This window comes from Hyperolius riggenbachi, chromosome 1, assembly GCF_040937935.1.
Source record: "Hyperolius riggenbachi isolate aHypRig1 chromosome 1, aHypRig1.pri, whole genome shotgun sequence".
In the NCBI taxonomy this organism is placed as follows: Eukaryota; Metazoa; Chordata; class Amphibia; order Anura; family Hyperoliidae; genus Hyperolius; species Hyperolius riggenbachi.
The window spans coordinates 248,297,824-248,323,715 of record NC_090646.1 but is presented as its reverse complement, the minus strand read 5'-3'; the positions used below and the strand labels follow the sequence as shown (position 1 = coordinate 248,323,715).

The 25,892-nt window shown below is 40.6% G+C and overlaps 1 protein-coding gene across 2 annotated transcripts in view; it reads left to right on the top strand.

Annotated features, from left to right (window-relative positions):
* The window catches only part of GRID2 (glutamate ionotropic receptor delta type subunit 2), a 724,654-nt gene that overhangs the window by 542,099 nt on the left and 156,663 nt on the right, over positions 1-25,892 (top strand). For both annotated transcript variants that reach the window (XM_068270973.1, XM_068270982.1), the window contains exon 11: positions 8,155-8,350. In XM_068270973.1, the coding sequence (XP_068127074.1) occupies positions 8,155-8,350 (196 nt within the window). The remainder of the gene's footprint in view (positions 1-8,154; positions 8,351-25,892) is intronic.

Sequence of the window (25,892 nt, the reverse complement as noted above, 5' to 3'; positions counted from 1 at the left end):
CCTTTAACCCTGCACTGATATTTAAAAGACAACTGGAGTGAGAGGGATGTTGAAGCTGCCATATTTATTTCCTTTTAAGCAATACCATTTGGTTGGCTATCCTGCGGATCCTTTGCCTCTAATACCTTTAGTCATAGACCCTGAACAAGCATATGCAGAACTGGTGTTTCTGACATTGTCAGATCTGACAAGATTAGCTGCATGCTTGTTTCAGGTGTGTGGTTCACAGGGCCGGATTTGTACTCTTTACCGCCCAAGGCCACTATCACCAGCCACCCCCCTTCAGTATAGGTAGCGAGATGACCTCTCCCCTTTTCCCTCCAGTACAGGTAGCCAGATGATCTCCCCCAGTATAGGTAGCCAGATGACCCCTCCCTCCCTCCTTCTAGTATAAGTAGCCTGGTGACCACCTCCCCTTTTCCCTCCAGTATAGTTAGCCAGAGGACTCCCTTAATCCCTCCTTTTCCCATCCCCCATTTCAGTATAGGTAGCCAGCTCGCCTTCACACCACAGCAGCCATCAGTGTCACTCATTTCTCCACTCGTCTCCAGTGCAGAAGCTTCCTCTTCTTTTCCACCTCCAATGCTACCCAGGTCCACAGCCACCAGCCACAATGCAAATTTGCACAGAGAGCAAGGTGGCAGCTGCACAGGTGGCTAGCAGCAGAGTACTGATCTCCCTGCTGCACCAGTTTAGCCTGCTGCTTTGGTGTCTATGCTCCTGTGGTGCCCTAGGCCGTGGGCTAGGCGGCCTTGACCTAAATCCGGCCCTGGTGGTTCAGATACTACTGATGCCTGAATGATCAGCAGGACTGCCAGGCAACTGGTATTGCTTAAAATAAATAAATATGGCAGCCTCCTTCCATCTCACTTCAGTTGTCCTTTAAATATAAATAAATACAACAAGCAAATGTTTTTATTTTTAAAGTAGACCAGTGTAGATGTTTAGCTGATCCTTTGCCAATGCTGTATGGTGTTTCTGAAAAATTGAGACTATATTGTTACTTCCTCCTCTGAAGAAACTCATTTATACCAGGGATGTAGTCTAGCTATCCCACTCACATAAGTCATTATTTCTGGCCAGGCTAAATGCTACAGTCACTTCAAGTGAACAAACATTCTGTTATGCTGATTTGTATTCCCAAGGTTTTCTATCTTAGTTATCCAATTCTGTGTCTTCTTTCCATTAAATAACCATATCTAGACCTAAAGATGGGTGTGGAGACTCCCATGATTACAACATGTAGATACCAGATTTTTTTTTAAGTAAAAAAAAAAAATCATCATAGCAAATGGACTTTTTTTTTTATTGACATGCTTCTCCTCCTATTCATTTCAGTATTAATTATTTCAGCCATTCTGCGGAAATCATCATCATTAATTACAATGCTATTGTGATGTTTGTTATTAAATGAATGGCATAATTAGCAATGCATCTGTCTTTACACTGGATGAATTAGTAGCAGAATAAGAAAAAAAATAGAGCCAGTATTGTTCATAAGCTAGACAAGGGTCCATTCTTCAAGATACCAAGTAATCATTTACTAACAGAAAAAAAAGCAAGGAAAAGCAGTACAAAGTTAAAACAAATCCACCTCATATACTGTTAAGGTTGAAGAGCCATTGCTTAGTTTATTATTTATTTATTTATTGTATTTATAAAGCGCCAACATATTACGCAGCGCAGTTCCAATCAGTATACTACCTACAATGAATAAAGAATGTCACCTATTAGGACATAATGAATAATGGATATTTACAGTAACCTTTTTTTGTGCCATTGGATAACTTATTCATCAGCTTAGAATGTCTGAAGGGAATTCAAATCATACAGTATATGTTAAAGTATTAATTTCCCACCACAGATATTTTGTGCATATATAGGCTCTTGTATTCTGAAGTTATTGTCTGGTACAAATATAAACATAGAGTGTGCAAGCTTAACACATACTATGCTTGCAAACTTTATTGTCCAGGTATTTACCTTTATTAAAAATTGAGAAACCATGTCCTGCTAGCTTCCAGGATAATATAAGCTATGCAAAACACTAGAGACACACCTGAATAAGAAAGCCCTCATAAAAGCACTGAAAGGCACAGCAGAATGTTAAATGTAGCAACCTTTGTGACCTGGATGTCTTCATTTTACCATTTCAGAGACATATTATTAGAACAACATAGGCTTACTATTATATCTTCAAACCCTCCAGAAACTACTACTCCATAGCTGCTTATGTGGCAATAAATTATGAGTACTATGAATGCTGTAGAATGAGGCTCTGATCAATAATACATTAGTTTGTTAAAGCTGCAAGCATCAGACTGGGTGCTAAAGCATCCTACCCAGCAGTGAAGGCTGTGATGTGCAGAAACCACATGCTCCCCTATGTTATGCACTTCAGGACCATGGCCAGCACATCTTTGCCTGGCTCCATCTTTGCCTGGCTCATTTGAAGTGAATAGGGAAAAAGTCTACATGTTCATGTTTCTCTAGGCATCACTAGCCATTTCCTTGCTGTATGGGTATGTCATGTGCACTATTGAAATTTGCAGTGGAACTCCAGGGTGATTTGTAATGTACTGTGCATCTGTGAATTGTGTGTCTGTATGCGATCTGAGCTGGGAAAAAAACATGAGATGGAAATTGCTGAATCAAGGGGAAAATTGCATAGCAGTGTGATTGGTATGTGTGGTAGTTAGGAAGGGTGATTTGTATGTACATTAGGGTCTGCACACCCATATACAACAGCCTGTGGCTCATAAAGACTCACAATAGTACTTGGGTGCAATGTTAAAATAATAACTCAATTTGTGTACATTAAACATGCACACCAGCCAAAATTGATTTCAAATGCACTTCTGTATTGGGGTTTGTTTTGTATATATATTGTTAACTCTTTGCTTGCATATGATGATGAATAATAAGAATACAGCTACATACAGCACAACAACTGTGCAATGAACACAGACAAAGTACTAAGCATAGGGTATACAACAGTATCCTGAATAAACAGAGATGGAGGAAAAGTCTTATTACCCAACAGCAGCACTGTTTCGAGACAACTAAGCCTTTTGATCGCGAGCAAAGAAAGTCCAAAGGAGCAAGGAGGCAATGAAGCAACAAGTGCAGAGATGCAAGGCGGTGAGAGGAACTGCACTGCTAGGCATGGGTAAGAAGGAAAAACAAGAAAAAAGGCACCACAGGCACCTTGGAAAAAGGTCACTGCCATAGACTCCCATTATAAAAGCTGTGATTTGTGGCAATTAGAGAAAATTTGGATGCAGCCAGGGAGGCACCCAATAAAATTGCCACAATTTGCATAGCAGGAAGACTCAGCACTCGCTATTTTATTGGGCACCTGTCTGCGCCCAGATTTACTCTCTTTGTTACAAATCACGGCTCTGTGTGTATGTGTGTGTGTGTGGAGAGGGGGGGGGGGGGGGGTCTTAAGGTTTAGTCCTCACCAGGAAAGGGGGTTAGGCTTAGGTGCCACAGGGCGGAAAATATGCTTATTCGGATTTGGTGGAATTGACATTTCTGAATTTCCGATCGCAAAATACATTTCCGATCGGAGCTCCAAAATCAGAAAACGGAACTTGGAAATTGGATTTCTGCTGAAATACTGCATTACTGCAATTCGGTAATTTTAGCCCAATTACAGAACTCGAAATCAATAGACCAGTCAGATAATGCAGAAACAACTCGGGAGTATTTGGCCAATCAGAGAATGCAAAAAATGACAAAAAAAACACTACTCGGCAATCTGAACTCAGAAATCGGCTTTCTGTAGAAATACTGCATTACCACAACTCGGTAATTTAGCCCAATCACAGAACTCGGAAGCATTGGACCTATCAGAGAAAGCAGAGTCAACTCGGAAGTATTTGGCGAATCAGAGAATGCAAAAAATGACCCAAAAAAACACTACTCGGAAATCTGAACTCCGAAATCAGAAATGGATATTTCCGACCATCCCTAGGTGTAGGTCGAGGGATGGGTCTGTGTTTGGCATCGGTGGAGGGAGATTTCTGTGTTAGGCATCAGTAAAGGGAGGGGTCTGTGTGAGAGTAAGGTAAGGTTTGACCATAGTAAAATATTGTTAAGATTACCGATATTTTACTATCGGAATTCAGTAGTAGGAGATCGCTTATTTTAACAAGATTCTACTAGTGGCAATTCTCTTTTTCCAGTAGCCATTTTTTTTCATGTATACGGTGAGAAGACACTTGAAAATGTGTGTTGAGCAAAGTACTTACTTGCTGTATGATCAGCTAATGCATGAAAAGTAACTGATTACCTTCTAACTTGTAAGTCTAATTATTTGTCATTCTTTGTAAAGCAGAAATGTGCCTTTTGAAAACAGAAGACATTTGTGATTATTCAGGTTGCAGTGTGCATCTGAGGCATCCCACAGTGCATCACTGCTGAATATGCAAATCCCCCATTTGTTGTCCCTGAAAGCTAAACACACCTTCAGGACTGCTGGAATGCAATGATGTGTCAGCTTGTTAATTGACGGTCAATCTGTACCTCTGGGTGTTGCAAGTCCAAGCCCATAGAGCCACATTAATCCGTGCCATACACTGATGAGGATCTACACGTCTGAAACAGTCTGCATGTTGAATTATTGTGGCTTGTATAATTAACAAGCTGACATATTATTGCATTCCAGTGGTTCTGGATGTGTGTTTAGCTTTCAAGGACAACAAATGGGTGATTTGTATATTCAGCAGTGATGCACTGTGGGACACCTTAGATGAATAAACGCAAACACCTTCTGTTTTAAGGACGCCAATTTCTGCTTTACATAGCATTTTAGTAAGAGGGTTTTTTCGTCCCTTTTAGCCCCTGACAAACTCCTAGGAGTTTTGGTTAAACATGTGCTTGCTGAGCAATCTGTAAATCTGGTTAATTCTTGTGAGCAATATCTGTTTTGTTTCTACTATACAGATTTCTCTAGAGGAACATTTTGTTTGAATTGTCCTATTGTTGACACCCTTAAAACACACTCACATACCCACACACTTTTTTGTAACTACAGTATACTACCATAAAACAGTTGCTGAGAAGTAGAGCTTCTATTAAAGAATATCGAAAAGTCACTTACAAGGATAAAGAGGCTAGAGCACATCTATAAAATATACCTTTTATCCAATCTGTTAAAATATGAGTAGCACGGCTTGCCTTACTTTTCTGGAAATAAATTGATATTTTAATGGTTTGAAGAAAAGTTGTATTTTATGGATGTGCTTTAGCCTCTTCCTCCTTGTAAGTTATGTGACGTCTCATAAATGACATTAGATGAAGCACAGGAGAATATATGATCATATTGTTGGTAATTTGGTATTTGTATGTACATGAATTTGCGGAGTACAGTCTAGCATTATATTTCTTCAATGGTGTTTATTCATGAAGTTATCACCTAACGTGATAAGAAAGCAGTATTTTTATGCCCAAGTAGCATTTTTATAACTTAAAGCTTCTGGTAATTTAAAAAGTTAGCATGTTGGCACTTGTTATATGGGCAGATTAGAACTGCACTTGTTATATGGGGTATATATATTAATGGACGCTTAAAGCTTGCAGTAAAATTCCTGCGGTAAGAGAGGTAAATAGAGCTTGCTTGGGACATGTTAATGAGTAGACTAAATAATCCATTCATAGCAACCAATAGATCATTTGTCATCTAAAAATACTGAAAGTTGTTTTTCTATAACAACACCTCTAATAAATGAACAAAGCCAGAAACAATAACAGTTAGTAGTGGTTACCACGGAAACCAGTAAATACCTCACACTGCGCAGTTTAATTAATGGTACCTATTGTCTACTAGTCAGAACATTTAGAAACAACATATTTTCATAATATGTGACTACACTGCCCTTGATGAGAATATATACACATCGCGCTCGATTCACAAAGGTGTGCTAACATAGTTAGCACGCCTAACAGCTTTGGACGTGCAAACTAGCCTGCTAAGAAGTTTGCACGTCTAAACCTGTTACTGTTACGCAATGTTCCGCAAAGTTTAGCCCTGCACGGTGCACGTGAAACGTTGCACCGTTCGCGTGCTAAGTCCGCTTAAAGGACTTACGAGGCGAAATTACTAAAAAAAGTTAATCACCTGCCTCATCTTTTAAGGCATGGAGGATGCCGTCCGCGCCCTCCGTGCCAATGCGCCGGGTTCCCAACATTCATTGGCCCCCCCAGATCGGCTGCCAACCCCACGGCCCGGGTCGGGCTCTCCTGCCTCTCGTAAAATGGTCGCTTCCTCTGGCCGCGGCTGCACAGTCCGCCTGGCCGCGAGTGTGGCTGTGCAGCTCTAAGGCCAACCCCCCGATCCACGCTACAGGCTATTTAGCACGCAGACGGTGTGACGTTTCGCGTGCACCATGCAGTGCTAAACTTTGCGTGCTAGCGCGTGCAAAGTGCTTTTGCACGTGCTAAGGGGCTTTTCACTGACGTGCTAACACTTAGCACCCTTTAGTGAATCAAGACCATCCTGTCACTTCAGACTCCATTTTGTAAATATGGCTAAAGGAGAAAACTAAAAGACCTACAAGTGGAAAATAAAAATTGCAGCTTTCTATTATCCACTTAAAATTTTTTTATCACACCTTTACTTTATTATATTTATAAGTGTACGATCATATTCTAGTCACTGGCAATCCGTGCTTGATTGCCTGCACTGTTCTTCAACTATATTTCTGATGTGCAGCTCCTTTCACGTAAGCTTCGTAATAGTTAACTATCTATGAATATTACTTTACTTCTTGCTAGAAAAAGTAGCAGTAAATGGTTCATTGACTTTCACTACTTAACCTATGTTTCAAAAGTGGCTTACAGACTGTGTTCTAATGTAAATATATGTAAGTCTGTTTTCTAGATTTATAAATGCTCTGTTTCATTGTAGCATGCCAACTATATTGGTAGTTGCTTTGGTCTCAAAACAGTTCTCAAGTGTAGAGATGGGATGAACAGTTCGCCAGGCCCTGTGATGAACTGTTTGCCAACAAACAGTACCTGTGGCACAATGTTTTGTATATAGTCATGCACATGTGCAGAGTGCCTGTTTTAGACTGCTGGCCCTTCTCATTGCATGGCAGGGATTGATATGGCTCTATGCGATAGGCTTGGACCAGTACAACAGAATACCTAAGCATTGTGGGAGACCACTATCGCTCACTTAAACTACTACTTTGCCTTCCTCATTTTTTATTAACACCTTCAAGCAGCTGAGCACCTTTTCCACAGTCCTACCTTATGTGTCCTTCCCCCACCCTTTAGATTGTAAGCCTTTGGCAGGGTCTCGCCCCACCACCACCTTTAGTGTGTCCTTCCTGATCTTGCAAGGATATAACCGTCTTCCCATGGACTAACTTGTTGTATAACTGTTTGCTACCCCTGTGTCTGTCATCCCTTGTTTACATTGTATGTATCCCTATTTATTGTCCAGCGCTGCGTAATATGTTGGTGCTTTATAAATACAATGAATAATAATAGTTATTATTATTATTATTATTATTTGAATAATGGCCTTTATCTCTCCAGAAGTAGTCAATATTCATGCAGAACTAGATAGATAATTCAGAGAGCCAAAAAGAGTACAAGAAATAATGATGTTTGAATATACCTTGCAAAGAAAATAATAACACACAGGTAGAAAATTGCTGCCATGCTTAATACTTCTTTCTTGGAAAAAAAAGTCTTGAGGCTCACAAATAATGAATGTACCTGATTTTCTTTTTAATATTCATATGTTGTATTTGCTGCTTATAGGGCATTCTGTTGGATTTACCGGTGGCACTTGCTCCCAAGCATTTGGATAATTATTGAGAAATCCTGACAAATGTCATGCCTTGGCTATATAAATTGTACTTTGTAAGGGAACCCTGAGGTCTTCATTATATGTTATCATTAGATAAATGTCAGCTCTTCCTTAGAGAAGCCAGAGACACATTACAGAACAACAGCCATACAGCCTATAAAATGTTAACCTGCAAATGGCAGATTTACTTAAGTAATCTGTGAAAGAATGAGCTTATATAACACAATGTGCCTGCATGACTTTTTGATGTATTGACAGTGAGTTCCTGCACAAATGACAACTTCAGGATGTAAATATTTATTGTTTGGCCTTTTTCATTAACCTAGGTCTCTCCAGGACCTGTCAAGGCAGACAGACATCCCTTATGGAACAGTATTAGACTCTGCTGTTTATGAGCATGTGCGTGTAAAAGGGATGAATCCATTTGAGAGAGACAGCATGTATTCCCAAATGTGGCGGATGATTAACAGAAGTAATGGAACAGAGAATAATGTTCGTGAATCTCAAGAAGGCATACAAAAGGTGACCTTTTTCCTCCTATGCATGATATCCAGTTTTCGCATATGTGCTTATATAGTTATTAGCGTGATTACTGAGCAGAATAATTTAACTACCAGCTGCATTAGGTCAGTTTATAGACTCCGGGTAAAAGTACAAGTTTCTGAAAGTTTATTTTCTAACTATGCTTTTAAACAAAATGTTTACATTCTCAGTTTCAGCAAAGCATTTTGGGGTTTTTAAGTAACTTACACATACCATGAATATGCATAACATTTTCCAATAAGTTTTCTTTTTATCTGCATTAGTTTGCTGTATACTTTTGTCTTTATTTGTACTCTTCTGATTTTTACACTTCTGCTTGTTTCTCTTTTCATCTCTAGTCTTCTTTTTAATCTGTAAATCCTCTAGGCAATATGATTTCTGGTTATAAACATTGATACGTGCTCTTGTGACCACTGTTTCCTTGTAGTTTATATTGGAGCTGTGTGCTGCACATGCAAGAAGCCACACACTGACAGAATGGACATGGACAGATGTCAAGGTTTTGAACCAGAACACAGTTAAAAGTGCTCCAAAGTTTTCCAGAGCATTTAGCAGGAGAAATAGTTGGCAGGGGCCTCATAGTTGGAATCATGTCCCATGTAATACATTCACTGTGAAATATTTCATATATTCAAGGAAATTTAGCAAAGCATAAGTTGTCAGCGGCTCATATTAACAGTCAGCTCCTGAATATGCAAGATGAAGTTTTCTTATGGTCCTCTTCTCATAGCTCTTGAACACTGTGCCTGTCCGACACCATGTAGATTTGTCTCTCCTCAGGCTCCTGATGTCACATGACATGCATAAGGAGTAATGCCGCAGTACAGTGGAAAGTGAGGAGCAGAGGAAACAACCATAGACAGGCATTTCTGCACCACTGTAGCTGCTCTGCATAATGGTACTATACATGTTTGCCAAGGAGGAAATGGGGGGGGGGGGCTAAACTTACATAGTGGCTCAATAGATGTTTGCCTGTGGGGCTTTTGAGTCTACACACTGGCACAATGCATGTATGTCACAGGGTAAGGGGGGGTAAAAGTACACAATGACACAATTTATGTTTTTCGGAGGGGGTTGGGAAGGTACACAATAGCACAATACATGTTTGCTGCGGGGAAAACTTGAGAGTAAAAGTGCATTTGATCAGGCCCTAAGTATATTGCATTAAAACGGACCTGAAATATGATTAAAAAAAAGACTTTCACTTACCTGAGGCTTCTGCCAGCCCCCTGCAGCCTCCCTGTGCATGTGCCTTCTCTAAACGATTCTCCAGTCCCCCGCTGCAACTCCGTTTCTTGACAGCATGTTGTCATCTACTGCGTCTGTGCAGCCCTGGCTGCGCATCCTCATTCACATTCCTTTCACCAGGAGCGTCCAACCCAGTAGCACGAATGAGGACGCGTGCGGACAGGGTCGACTTGTAAGTCGGTGGTCAAGAAATGGAGCCACTGCGGGGGACCAGAGGATCGTTCAGAGACAGTGCAGGCATAGGGAGGCTGCAGGGGGCTGGTAGAACCCCCATGTAAGTGAAAATCTTTTTTATCATATTTCAGTTCTACTTGAAATGATTAAGATTTTGATGCAGTTTTCGGTGTTACTAGTGATTTGTACTGATATGCAATAGCACTTATACAGTACTAAATCTAACTGGAATAAATCTAGGGAACTAGATTGGTAAACTCTATTATTTAGGAATAGAGATGTTGCGAACCCGCATTTTTACTTGCAAAAAAATTCGCGAACCGGCAAACATCGCAAACCGGAATAGACTTCAATGGGCAGGCAAACTTGAAAAACTACACACACTAGTTCTGGCCACAAAAGTGATGGAAAAGATGTTTCAAGGGGTCTAACACCTGGAGGTGGGCATGGCAGGGTCGGATACAAGCCAAAAGTCCCCGGGAAAATTCCCGGATTTGACACAGAGCATGGTTATAATCCCTAAAGGGCAGAAATCACATTGTATTCATAAATTGGAGGCCTAACGTGCTTGAAAACATCTTGTGTGTGTATACATGGATCAGGTAGTATAAGTAGTGTACTGCATGACACTGACAGACCAAACTCACTGTGTAACACACCGCATACAGATGGCCGTGCTGGTGTGCACATTGGCGAGAGTGCAGGTGATGGCAGCTTTCCAGCCCATATGGTTGGGCTGAGGTAGCTCGATGACAGAACAACAGTGACTGAGTGTTGAGCTGAACGAATTTGGTCTGTCCACAATGAAGCAACAACCTTATTATCTTCTTGGGTCAGGTGTGCCCCCCAACACACTCATATATCCAGTCATTGCTTCAATGTGGCAAAGTAATGATCACGAAGGGTAATAGACACATGTACATGCCTTTTGTTTTGTTGTTGCAGCCGCAGTGCAGCCAGAAAAATTATGCAGGCATGTACAAGCACCAGAAAAACTATTATAGCGGAAGTACAGGAGTCCACCTGGAGTGGAGTCCTGGACCCTGTTGGTGGTGGCGGAGAAGGCAGTCAAGAGGCCTATAGGCAGAGATGCTGTGTGGGGACCAACTTAGTCTTGGGGCAGGCAATCACATGGCGTGCAGGCAGAGATGCTGTGTGTGGGGACTGACTTAGTCTTCGGGCAGGCCTGACCGTGCTTTGCAGACCAGGCATCCGTGGTCAGATGGACCCTTGACCCAACACTGTGTGCCAGAGATGACACCACTTGCCTTTCAACATCATGGTACAGTTTAGGTATTGCCTTTTTTGAGAAATAATTGCAGCCTGGTATCTTCCACTGCGGTGTGTGGCTTTGCTTTTGTGTGCTACTTTTCCTCAGGTGGTCATCCCATTGCACTTTGTTCTTTTTCATCATGTGCCTTCATAAGGTAGCTGTCCCTATGCTGGTCTTGGTCTTTCCATGGCTCACCGCTGAGCTCTGGGATGAATGCACTTTGGTGATGGCTGCCGACGGAGTGTTAAGTGGGGTGCCAGAATCAGAGCAGGAGGAGGAAGATATGTCACACTTCCGTGCGGAACCTGAGGAAGATGAGGTGTTCTGTGTTAAATAGTCAACTACGTCCTGAAAATATTGGGGGTTGATGGCACGTGCCTTCTTCTGAACACTGTACTTTGGTCGAGGGCCGCACAAAATCACAACAGCACGACCTCTAACAGACCTGACGGGTGGCCTGCCTCTGCCTTTTGTTTTGTCCATATTGGGGGGGATGAAGTGAAAGGTATGCACTGACTTGACTAATACAATGTGCAGTCACACAGGTGCAGTGAAAAGGTTGCAGTGACTGCTGGTATAACAATGTGCAGTCACACAGGTGCAATAAAAATGGACTTCTGGGATATAAAACAGGGTTCAGTCACACAGAGGTGCAATGAACAGGTATGCAGTGACTGATATATAAAGCTGCATGCTGTCACACACAGGTGCAGTGAAAGGTATACAGTGACTGGTATTACAATACAATGTGCAGCTGTCACACACACAGGTGCAGTGAAAGGTATGCACGGACTGATATATAAAACAGCGTGCACCAGTCACACTAGGCACTGAATGTGCTGGGCCTGGCACAGTATAGCAATTAGCAAGGGCCAGCTGCGACAGACAGGGCTGTATATGCAGTGTCAGTGGGCCACACAAAAAAAACACATCACAAGAACATTAGCTCTCAAAAGAGTTGTTTTGGTGGTGCTTTTCCAGCAACAAATATCAGCAAGGAGCAAGCTAACAGACCTCCTAACTATCGCTTTCACTATCTCTCCAATGTCTCTCCCTTCTCTCACTAATACTGCAGCACACAGAGTGAGAACATGGCCGTCACTGCTGCCTTATATAAGGGGGGCTCCAGGAGGGAGTGCAGCCTGATTGGCTGCCATGTGTCTCCTGACTGTGATGTAGAGGGTCAAAGTTTAGCCCAATGATGTAGTATAGTTAATATATAACAGGTAATACAGAGCCACTGATAATCATTTTTATTAATAAACAACAATTCAAAACCCACTACTGCAAGAATTAGATGACTTCTGCTTATCCCTATGCATAATATATATATATATATATATATATATATATATATATATATATATATATATATATATATATATATATATATATATATATATTACAGCATTTGTGGAGACCAGAGCTAAACACCTGCTGAGCGCCTATGTGAATCACATGAAAGGTCGATGAGAACGGTGTGTGTTACTGAGATATTAAATGGAACTACAGCTTTAAGCAAAGATATCATGCAAAATAATTGCTTTGATTCATATTTGCAAAGTTGTGCCTCAGGTAGATCTGGCAACTATAAACAAACAGAAAACAAAACACTTTATCTGAAAGTTAATTTTTCTTCCAGCTTAATAGCAACATTTTCAAATTATGCATTGGCATTACGGTGGAATAAATAAATCAAATGGTTCCTTGTTTAAAGTTGTTTGTTTTCATACTTTCTCCTAGATAATTTTGCCTGATAAGGTGAAATTACTTTATTCACATGAGAGAAACAGGAAAGTACTAAGTAAGCACAGTTTGCAAACATTAAATCAATAGTGTGAAATCAATTGATCACCACATACTGTTATGTACCCATATTAATAGCTGAAGATTGCAATGAAAAACATTAGTAATATCACCATATTATGTTAGAAGTATTAAGTTTAGCAATATCACAGAAATAAAATATACCGTATGTTAATTTGGATGTTAGTATCAAAATGTCACAATCTGTTAGCGGCTCACAACTTTGAATAAAAGAAGCTGGAAATGCTCTTCTGACCTGCTTATTTAGCTTGTTTGTAAGCACAAAGTCCCAGCCTTTGCCACCCAAACTGGGAGTGTGTAAGGGGCTGTAAAGGACCAAAAATTCTCCTTACTAAAAATGTTTTGTAAAAAAGAATTTTGTATTCTTAAAACAGAAGGTATTTGTGATTATTCAGGTTGGAGTGAGCATGTGAAGTGCCCCGCTGTGGGAGACATCATATGCTCACTCCAACCTGAATACTGTAATATCAAATACATTCTGTTTTAAGAAGACAAAATTCTGTTTTATATGGATTTTTTTGAGTGGCAGTTACAGTCACAAGGCAATTCTAGGCCTTTGGCTAGGGCCTGGAGGGAGTCTAGGGGCCTGATGGATGCTATCCCCATTATATCTTACTAAAAAAAGCTAGATGACCATAAGCAGTGGGCACAGACTGCTATCTTGCCTAGGACCCCATTTCCAAATCCATTTCTGGTTACAGTGTAAGGCTTGGCAGATCTCTTGCCTTCCTCCAGCATCTATACTCTATACTCCGATCTGACATCACATTCTTCACCTAGAGCTAAGCCCCCGCGTGAATGGGAGACAAGTTTCGTCTACTCAACTTCAGTTTCCCCCAAGACTTAACATGCAAGGTATAGAGACCGGGAAGACAGAAGTACCACAGAACCCTCTAGGCAATAACAGGAAATGCTGGGTATTGCCAGGAAGTGGCAAGGGATGCACTGTGGAACTCAGAACACAGCGGGAGTAGACAGACAAGACAAGTAGAGAGTGAACAAGACAAAGACAGACAGGATGGAGCTTTACCAATCCAATCCCTACTGTAGCAATGGTAAATGACCACACAAAAATAACAATACTGGAAAAGACAGGAAGGAGCATTGTCAATAGCAGCCACAACTATTGTAACGTGCACACGGCAGGACTAGAAGGAGCAGCTCCTGCAATTCCAACTGCAGTGATGGCTATGTCCAGACAGGCAGGATTAGAAAGTGGTGTTAACGATAGCAACCAGAGCTATTATAGTGTTCACACGGCAGGACTGGAAGGAACGTCAGCCAATCACAGCCACAGTGATAGTAACGTCTACACAGGTAGGACTGGAAGGAGCATCACCAATAGCAACCGCAGCTATAGTACATCCAAAGTAAGTGAAGTGAGGAGCACCTTAGCAAAAGCAGGTGTGCCTTGACCCCGTCCCAGTACCTCTTGGGACAAATGCGATAGAAGAAATGGATGGGTCAGCACCACCAAGTAGTGCATATAGCTCTTTTATTAGGTTACATAACAGCAGTTATGTGACCTAATAAAAGAGCTATATGTACTACTTGGTGGTGCCGACACATCCATTTCTGCTATAGTACATCCACACAACAACATATCCCCCAAATAACAGTTAAGCAGTTTGTTCCCCTAAAAGATGTTCCAAGGCAGCAGTGTACATAGTAGTGATAGATGGTGACTGTAGTGTGCACCTGATGTATATTTTCTGCAAGCACAAGGTGATAAGTTCTGATGGACGAGTGTCTTTTTTCAACCAAATTATCCATGTTACTATGAGAGATGGCCCAAACTGTTCACCCAGCAAATAGTTTGCAGCGATCAATGCGTATTCGCGTTCATATCTGCGAATTATCGTGCGCAATCGCCATTTATCACACGATAATGTGCGATTGCACAAACAAATTCACGATCACGCACAAACTCGAAAATGCACACAAAAATGGCCGTGATATGAGTTATCACGGTTTAGTGAATCAAGTCCCTAGCGTGTTTGATTTTCCCCTATACATTATAATGGAGCCAAGATTTGACCCCACACCCCACAGTCAGCAGACACATGGCAGCCAATCAGCTATCCCTACCCCCCCCCCCCACACACACACACACACACACACACGCACACCTATCAGAAAGTCAGGACAGCAGCCATTTTGCAGTCTGCATTTGGCTTCTGTGAAGGAGGCTAGGGACAGAGCATTTCTGCAGATAGGGATAGTGTCAGTTAGACACAGACATACAGATCATTTATATTGCGCTTTTCTCCTGGCGGACTCAAAGCACCAGGACTGCATCACTGGGACGCGCTCTATAGGCAGTATCAGTGTTAGGGAGTCTTGCCCAAGGATCCTTACTGAATGGGTCTATATAAAAGAAGCTAATTAGTGTTAAATGGGGCTAACAATACTATACAGAGCTCATAAATGTGCATGTGGAGTGCATTGATAAATTTGTGCGACCCAAATTTACTGTTATAGCCACTATCTATCAGCAGATTTTCACATGTACGCTTGAGGTAGATTTCATTAGTGTTAGGTAGAGATAGGGAAGTGTTAGTGTTAGTGTTAGGCATAGCTAGGGGAGGGTTAGTGCTAGATATAGATAGGGGAGGGTCAGTGTTAGGCATAGCTAGGGGACGGTTATTGTTAGGTATAGATAGGGGAGGGTTAGTGTTAGGTATAAATAGGGAAGGGTTAGTGTTAGACTTAGCTAGGGGAGGGTTAGCGTTAGGTATAGATAGGGGAGGGTAAGTGTTAGGCATAGCTAGGGGAGGGTTAGTGTTAGGTATATATAGGGGAGGGTTAATGTTAGGCATAGCTAGGGGAGGGTTAGTGTTAGGTATAGATAGGGGAGGGTTAGTGTTAGGCATAGATAGGAGAGGGTTAGTTTTAGATACATAGATGGGAAGGGTTAGAGTTAGGCATAGATGGGGCTGGTTAGTGTTTGGAATAGGTGGGGGGTTGTTAGGGTTAGGCATGGATAGTGGAGGGTTCAAATGAGAGTTAGGGGACAGTGGGTGATAGTAGAATATCAGTAAAATTACAAAGGTGAAAAAAAAGACTTGTAAGAGTAATACCTTAAAAAAACAACAACAAAAAAACAACATAAAAAGTAAAATTACAGATATTCTACTACAGTGGATAATTACCGATATTCTGTTACTGTTATTACACATCTGTTTCTATTTCTTGCTCTTTTAAATGTTTGTTGACAATACGGCACAGAAGGGCCAAAAAATACATTAGTAAAGGTTTTCTAGACCTGTGAAGAATTTCATGTTAAATCCCAGTTTTAATGTAACTACTTAAGTACCAAGGTAATTGAAATCTACGCCCTATTGGTTACCTGGCTGGCAGGGCGTAGATTTCAATAACCGCCCCAGAACGCATCCGCCATTTTCGTTGCTCCCGCCGATCTCACCGTTGAATCCTCGCCATGTGGCATCGCAGCTCACTTGCTCTGCCTGTCTCTATGGCGGCAGAGCCCTGTGAGCCGGTCAGAAGCCGATTTCATTGGCTCCTGGCCATGTCTATCAATGTAAGCAACTCCCATAGGATTACATTGATAGACACGGTCAGGAGCCAATGAAAGCGGCTGCTGACCAGCTCACATGACTCTGCCGTCGTAGAGATGGCAGAGTGGATGTCCTGAGGATCCTGGTGTGTGGCGGTGACGTCGGTTGCGGGATTCTGTTGTTATTGTACCAGCGGTTTGTGGTTCTTAAGGGGGCAGAAACAGCTGGTACTTCAGTGGTTAAGCAATCTGACAAAAATAGTCAAGGAAATCACTGACATTGCTGCATGAATTTACATTTTGTAGCTTTTAAATGTCTTATATTATGATAAGAACATTAGACAAAAGTTTCTTTCCTTTCATGGACTGTGTGCTACATTTCACTTGCAGTTTGATGTAAGCCCCATCTCTGTGTTTTTGGCAGAGCTATAATGCAAAAGTAATGAAGTGTTGGGAAGCACCTGGCAGCATAATGAAGGCATGAAGGATTATTGGTTATAAGGAAAGAAATGAAGTAGATAAAGGCTGTGAGGAGAAGATAATGCATGTGCAGATCACAGTGCCGGGGGCCAATTTGGGAAAATGTGTGTGAGCTCTAATATATGGTAGGCAAAACAGTAACATGTGTAATAGAACACAATTTCACATGTGTCAGAAATGATGCAGCGCTGCCTGATCCAAGGTTATTAGATCTATATTAATCATTCCCTAAAGTTGATGGTATAGTCCTGCGGCTGTTATTGTACAGATAAATGTGTGAAATTGGGAGATTTTTGTGTAATCACACAGTAAAGTACAAAGAAACATAGTTTTCTTTTACTTCTGTTTATGGCTATACAGCAGAGTTTGCTGTGATAGAATTCTGTATAGGTACAGTACACAGCGGCTAGAGGATGGTACAAAATAAACATGACATGTCGAGTACACACAGAGAGAAGTACTGCGACAGCCATGCTGAGACACGAGCAGTGACCCAGTTTGTACAACAAGATGTCACATTCATGTATGTATTAGAAGTGAACGTTCGTGTGCTTCCTGTTGTGTTTCAGAAATATCATATTCAACCCTGCAGTCCTCAAAAGGACCGCAGCCTTCTGTGTTAAAGCAGCTGCCAAAAAGAAAAAAAATCAGCAGCAGAGAGTACACTAAATCATTGATTAAGGAGCATACAAGTAAGTAAGTAAGAAAGTTTGTGAGTACAGCTATTTATACCCAACCCTACAAAGAATAGAGGCCAGTGTGATCAGACCCTTCATATAACTTGGGAACATTTTGCACAATATCAATTTTATAACAGAAAAAGGTAATTTTTTACTACTTTTGTCATTGTAGAAAAACCTGCACTTTTATGAGTTTTCCCATTAGTCATCCTATCGCTTAATGATGTACATATCATTCCCCTGTACATTTTTGACCTCCACAATGATCTTTAAAGCAAAAAATCTGAGCTGAAAATAGACATATAAGATAAAAAACTGTATCTAACCCCCACTCCTAAATAAGACTTTTTTCAGACTCCCCCAGTTTAGTTTAAAACTAAAAAAAAGTAGGTATAATGTTTTATTGTCTCAGATGAATGACAGTCTTTCACACAGTCTGACATGGTTTAGAGTTGCAATCTATGAACTATTGACTTTCTTATCTGTTCCCTGCACTCCGAAGCTGATCTCTTCCATGAAGATGGCTGTAATTAGCTATCAGTGATGTTTAAAGGACTTCCAAGGCAAAATGAAAAATGTATAATTTACCACACAGAGGCAGAAGAGCCAACCCTGGTGGGTCGCCATCATTGTGGGCGCCCAGCGGGGACGCCAAACGCCAAAGAGGACTGGGGCTGCGGCGAGGACTGCTCGGGGCTGGAAGAAGCCCCAGGTGAGTAAGATGCACCATTAGAGGGCAAAAATCAGGAGGAAAAAATCTAAGCCTGTGCGTCTGCGGTACAGGGGCTTCCTATGGACCCCTTCCCCAAGCTGTCCTTAATTTTATGTAAGCTACACTGCCCACTACACTGCTCACTAGTCACTACACTAGCTTTTATGTAAGCTACACTACCCAGCTACACTACACTAACTCCTGCTACCCCCTGCTTCTACACTACACTGACCCCTGCTTACACTGCACTGCACTACACTACACTAAACCTGCTGTCCAGTCATCTAAGCTACACTACACAGCACACTACACTACACTAACCCCTGCTGCTCTACCAGCTACACTAGACTACACTACCACTTCAAGCTCTCAAATGATCCAGCCTCTGCACTCCTTTCCCCCTCTCTCCAGTCCACCTATATAGCTCTGGTTAGTTCCCTTTTACTGCAGCCACGTGCACAGCTGGTGTCAGGCAGTGACAGGGAACACACTAACAGGAAGTACAGAGCCAATCAGGAAGTGTGGAGAAACAAAGCTGTATAGCGGCAGGTTGGCCACAGTATATATCGGCAGCTGCAGGAGAAGAGGAGCGCATGTACATTAGCAGGACTATAGCACGGAGGAGCCCCGGTCCAGTATAGCTCAAGGTGCGAAGCCCCACTCAGCCAGGGCTCTGCATTCTGGCTATCCCAGCCTGCATGGGAGACAAGGGGTTAAAGAGGCTTGGGAGGGGGAACCCCACATCATTTTTATTTTATTTTCCATACTCTGAACATGAAAAAAAAGTTTCAAAAAATAGGTAAAGTTTGCCAGGGATCTTTATACAGCCATATTGCGGCTGTGTAGCGGTCCCTGGCCAAAGTGTTTCCACTTCCACAGGGTTTCCAGGGGGTCTGTATGCACTGGAAACCCCATCAAGAAATGCATTGCTCTTTCTTTTGATATATCTAAATTTACACTACTGTTAGGTTTGCTACATTATCTGTCATTTACCACATTTAAATGTATTATTTTTTCCTATGAAACTTTAAAATCGATTTTCTAAAAAACTATAAGGTCTTTTTGATTTTTTTTTTCCTTTTGTACCCACTGTCCCCCTCTACATACCCTGAAAGGTTCTAGCATGTAAGGGGGCTTTGCTATTGACCTCTAATGTCAGCTGCCATTAGTCTGCCATTGAAGTCTATGGAGATTTGCAGATTCGCACATTTTTCCGGAGATTCAGATTCGAAATTCACGAACCCAAAATTTGTCCCATCACTATTTACAATAAAGCTGGGTTCACACATAAAATGTGTACAGCTCCATTCCAGTCCAGTCTTGTCAGTTTTTCTCAGTTTTGTATCATTTTTCTAGGGGTAGGCTCATCAATACAATTTGTACAGTTGCATTTCTGTCCATTAAAATTGATAGAAAATTGATGCAAAACTGATGCAGCTTCCATATTTTTCTCACTTCAGGTGGGCTTTAAAGAAAGAGGGCATAACTACTATTATAGAAAGAGTGACTATCGCTAGTGAAAACTCTGCTTGGATAAGGTAGCTTTGTAATATTTAATATCTGTGAATGAAAGGGAAAATCACGGTGAAGACAATTTTGTGCCCCTAGACTTGTCAAGAATAAACCCATCAAGTGTAGTTTTTACAATAGCGCCTTAAAAAATAACTGAATTTTTTACTTTTTTTAAATGTTATTTTTGTAACCAAATTATTTAATACTAGTGGACCGAAGCCCGTTAATATAACAGGCTCTAGGCCTACCTCACAACCCCCATCACCTCCCGCCACAGCATGTCAGCGTGCACCCGCGCACCTGTGTGGGCCCACGCAAGCCCAAGCACTGTGCCCACACACACCAACCCCCTAGCCCCGTCATCCTCCTGCTCTAACTGCCATTCCCGTGCTACGCATGCGTGGTACACAAAATCACGAACACAGGGACACACAGGAGGAGGATGCAGGGACACAGGGGTCATCCTCCTGCTCTAACTGCCATTCCCGTGCTACGCATGCGTGGTACACAAAATCACGAACACAGGGACACACAGGAGGAGGATGCAGGGACACAGGGGTTTTATTGCATAGGATTGTTACATAATCAATCATGTATTTGCAGTATTAATTGTGTGCCCTCGATATCTTTATTTACAAAGCAGCAGCAGCCCCTTTGCAGACAAAATATTATGTCCATATTAACACAAACCCAGATCAACTTAAGGTATCTATGGTGTAGTGGTTCAATTTGTTTCCTGACATATATTCTTTAAAAATGTCAACTTAAGCTATCCAAGAAACTAAAAACAGTACTCATTCCTTGTCATGTCATGGTGGTGTAGTAGATGGCAGTGTCACATTGCAGTGCTAAGGTCCCTGGTTCTGATCTGGGCCAGGACACTATTTGCTTGGAGTTTGCATGTTCACCCAGTCTTTGCATGTGGTTCTCCTGCATCTTAAAATTACACAGATAAAATAAATGGCTTCACCCAAAAATTGTTTTCAGTTTAAAATAGAAACATTATACTATGGCTATGTTAGGGATAGGATTATGAGCTCTTCTGAGGGACCAGGGTAGGATAAGATGACACAGCACTTTAGAAACAACACGGAGACAGCAGGATCCAAATAGTGTTGTATATCACCATCATGAATAGTGTTAAAAATGGAGTGGTACTCACAAATAAATGTTGAAAAATGGGCGATCAACAAAAAAGGCAGGTGGAGATTGTTAAACTATCTCCACTCAGATAATCTCAGATGATCCTGATGTGGGTGCGCTCTAAAAAAAAAAAATACTGGTAGGACAGTTGGATTAAACAACCATGGACCAGGGTCTCTCCAAGGGAGGGTGGGAAGCTTTGGAGCTTGGCTATTGTTTCTGCATGATTATTGGCTTGCGAAAGTGGGCAAGAGTCCCCAAAATCCATTGCCAATGTTCAATATTACCTTTTTGTAATAATTCAGTGTCATCTGTGAAGGTGAGCCACCTCGCCCTTTTATATTTTATTTTATTTTTTTAATGAATTTTATATGAGGGGCAGTTAGAGTCAGGTTAGGGACAGTTAGACTTATCGTATATACTCTGTAAAGTGCTGTGGAAGATGTCAGTGCTGTGCAAATAATAATAACCTCTAGTCAGTGGAAATGGTCAGTGACATGGTTTATTCAATGCAGCACATCTATGTTACATCATTTTTTTTATATGACCTAAAAGCAAAAGAAACTGTTTCTGTAGCATGTTAGCCATGAGTATAAAAGGAAACATCTAAACAAAAAAAAATCCACTTACCTGGGGCTTCCTCCAGCCCCTGGCTGCCGTCTTGTGCCCTCGCTGCAGCTCAAGTGGCTCCCGGTGTCCTCCGCTGCAAAAGCCGACCTTGCCAGGTCGGCTTCCGGGTCGGCTTCCTGTGCGCTCCATGGCGCGGGGCACGTGGTCCGGCTGACATCATCAGCGCAGTACAGACCTGATGACATCAGCTGGACCACATGAGCTGCGGCGAGGGCACAGAACGGCAGCCAGGGGCTGGTGGAAGCCCCAGATGGATTTTTTTTGTGCTTGGACCTTCCCTTTAACTAGGTAGAATAACAAAGAGCCATTTTTGCAATAACTTGTTCTTCCTATGTTTTTGTGCTAGCTGTGCATTCCTAGAAAGCCTACATCCAAAAATCCAAAAGAGTTTATATGAGGTAGTTGCAAATAAATAGCACTTTTTTTTTCTTTTTGGGGGGGGGGGGGGGCTTTTAAATTGACTTGTTAGGATGACCCAATATTACTCTGTGTAGCTCCAGCATAATTATTTGGTATGCACATTTCACATAATATTACTAATGTGTGTAATCATGGCAGGGGAACTGGCTCTATGATCTCTGCATGAGCAGTTTAGCCTTGAAGTGACACTGGGACTTGTATAGAATACTGTAAGTGCTAGTGCATGAAGCCTGGTCTATTATGAGAATGGATTCTCAAGCATGCAGATTTTATCTTTTATTTGAAAACATAAAAGGAAAGTGCACTTAGAGGCAGCCATTGTAGCACTGTGATTAGAGGTTCAAGGTTTATATGATTATACTCCTTAGCCTAGAACAAATGGCTATAATTTAGATCTCGGTACATGAAAATATACCAAACAGTAGAGCAGATATAGAATCTGGCATAATATAGTACAACATAATTCTTTTTTTTTTATTTGTTACAGTGATTCACATAAATGTTCCGCTACATTGTAAACAGTATGGAAGTATGGACTTGCTGTTGTACTGAGTAGAATATTGAGTAGCACACAGTGGCATGTTGCAAATGTCAAAATGTCATCAATTCAGTCAGTGATGCTGCTCTATTTCTGTGCTCTGTGAAATCTGGGGCTCCATATATAGGAAAACAAACAGATGGCCATAAAAAGAAGTTAGCGTAACACAATTGAAGCCCTTATTCAATAAATTGTTTCTCCTAAATTTTCTCCTAGCTGATGGCTGATTTTTTTTCACCCCTCAATAAAATGCCTTTCAAGCCACCAGCAAGTAAGAAAGTGCTGAAAAGTTATTTTAAAGAGAATACATTATTTTAAGTAAAAAGAAAATGAAACAAAGAAGAGGCCAAAATATAGTTGTAAAAATATAGCCATTATTATATTAAGGGCATATAGTGTAAGGTCCGTACACACGCCTGACTGCAGGCAACGACGGGTCTGTCGTCACCTCCTGCTGGGCGGGTGAAGATAGTGAAGGACACCTACGATGAGACAAATGTAATAGAACTAAAGTAGCGCATATGTCCCATCTTCCATAAATTGTATAAGTGGGATGTATAGTATTTACTTTATAAAAAAGCAAGTATCCAGAGGCTGACATACTGCGTGCCATGCATGCTCTTATATGAGTCATGGCTTCTGTTCCCTTATTGACTCCAGATTCCGCTGCCATTCAAACATTGTTAAATCATGACTTATCTGTAAATAATTTAAAATAACCACTGTGCTAGACAGATTTTAACAAACACCTTTTCAGCAATATGAGTTCTTCCTTCTTAAAGACGCAATCCATTCTAAAATGAAAAACAGGTAAAGTGACTTATGGAGCAATTTTTTTATCTTAGTGTCCAGTGAAAAACACTGGTGTTCTAAGGAGACCTCTGCTTTTATCCTCAGGAACCTCTATTGTGAAGTTGTTAATAATATAATAAATAGGCACACTTATAACTAAATATTAAACAGCAATATGTGAGTTTTTTTCCCACAAAGATCTAATGTTTAAAGCTCAATTCCCGGCATACATATTTTCCTAGTTCTGTGCAGGCATTCAGCATCAGAAGTTGCTTTTTTCTGTCTATAAACTCATTGATCAGCTGATATGATATGAATCGCATTGAAACTACTTGGCCAGTAACCTTTTTATCAGCCACTTTCTGCAGTACAGATTTTCGAAGGGACTGCCTGCAATCTTCTCAGTGCTCAGCTTCCTTGCAGCCTGAACAGCATAATCACACAACCCAAGCAGAAACTCATTTAACAGTACCCACTTTTAGTATGAGCTGCTTCTGCCCAGTGGTCACTTGCTCACACTTCTTTAACTCGTGCAGTCAGATATTTAGAGCTTATATTTTTAGAATGGGAATTCCTGCTTACAGCAATTTCACCTTGAATATGGATTTTGTGTTGCAGTTTACTCATGCTAATATATATTCTGAAGAATTCACAGATTAAAAGCCTCTGGCAGGGCCCTCCCCGCTAGTGTTTCCAGCTTGATTTTGCAATCTCACTGTCAGACACCTCTCTTATTAACTAGAATAGACTCTATTTTTACCAAAGATATTGAACTTGATATTAAAGACATGTGCATGATCTTGTTTTGTTGCAACCTCCTAGTTTGTGCTACCTCATGTGTTAATGTTGTGCTGCACTACATAATATGTTGACACTTTATAAATATAATAACTTATAATAATCTGTGCAAACATTTGACATTTTTGCAAAAATTAAGGGGCTCTGTTCACTCATCACTAGTCATCTCACTTCCCATGCAATACTGACTTATCCAAAATCTTGGGTCATCCTTGTATGACGTAGCTACAATAATCAGGCCCTAGAAACTGAATTAACAGAGTTATTTAATATATTTTTTATCTTTTGTTCCTATAATGTATTTAAGGTCTAAAAGTTAAAGAAGTGCAAGCTTTAAAAAAAAAAATATTGAAGAGGCAGAAATAAAAAATATGAAGAGGCGGAAATAAGGTGACAGTGTTAAAGCATTTGTTGCTATTCTTTTCACATGTTTTATAAAAACTGAAGTCCAAGTGGTACAATGGAAAATTTACAATGATAAGTTTCATTGATCATTTTGAAAGATGAAACATTATTTTATACATATCTTGCACAAAAAAAAAACTGAAAAGAATGCTTGAAAACAGTAGTGAAATCAAGAAGACATTTGTAAACTGTAAGCAGCATTCGCCAAAACACACTGACAAGGAATTACTTTTTCACTTTTCCAAGTTCTTCCACCCCCCACATTAAATTTCACATCAATCTCGGGGTTCATTCCTTTTGATTGGGACCTGAGTTTGGTTTAGCACTCCGTATTATTGCTTTTCTTATGTTAAATCCTTATCTCTATTAAAAAGATTAGCTTCAGCCGAGGTCTAGGGAGCACTATCCTGCAATCTAAATCCAGGAAGGAGAACCCTTGATTGACAGAATATGTCACAAGAGTACTGCTATGATCATTATAGGTATTATGGATGCTGGTATTTAAAGTCAAGCTGTGTAGGTTATATATATGTATATTTTAAAGAGGAAATTCTTTACAAAAAGAGAATTTGAAGTTCTATTTATTTGTATTCTTAATGTATGAAATATTTCTGATTTAATACTCACATCAAATACTCATGCATACATTCATGTTTTGAAGTATGTTTAACTCATTGATTTTGCCTACAAACAGCTGTTCCATGCTTTTTTACTTTTTCTAAAATTTAGGAAACACAACATTACGTTATGTGACGCTAAAAGGAATAAACATAATACAGAACAAGTTGCCTTTTGCCAAGTTTTAAAATGTTTATGGTCAGTTTAGTACATCACAGTGTCAGAAATGAAAGAGAAAACGATATAAACCATGTTTCAACAGGCTATAACCAAAAAAAAGATACTGCATACACTTTTTTCTTCATGAAAGATGTTTCTAAAAATCCAATTATTTTGCGTTTTATATAGAGCAAAGTTTGAGAAATTTAGAATTTCTGGTTCTGCAGTTTAATAAGAGACATCCTCTTATTAAAATTAGGTATTGGCCTTTGAAGATGAAATGGAAGTTTAAAAAAAAAATAGAATTGGGATTGGATCTGATTGACTGCAGGAAATAAATCAGACTGAGCATCTTTGAAGGTCATTTTTGAGACACATCCAACAGTTAAATCTCTGCAACAAGGTTGACAATTTAATTTCCCCGGTAACAGAGAAATTGGCTTACCTTGTTGGTTTCAAGCATATTTTTGTTTATTTTAGTGAAGGTAGATAAATAGAACAACCATGGTTAAATCATAATACCCAAGAGATGTGTGATGCAGGGACAATTGCAGGAAGAAGAAATGATCAATTTGTACTTCTCTGATTGACTGTT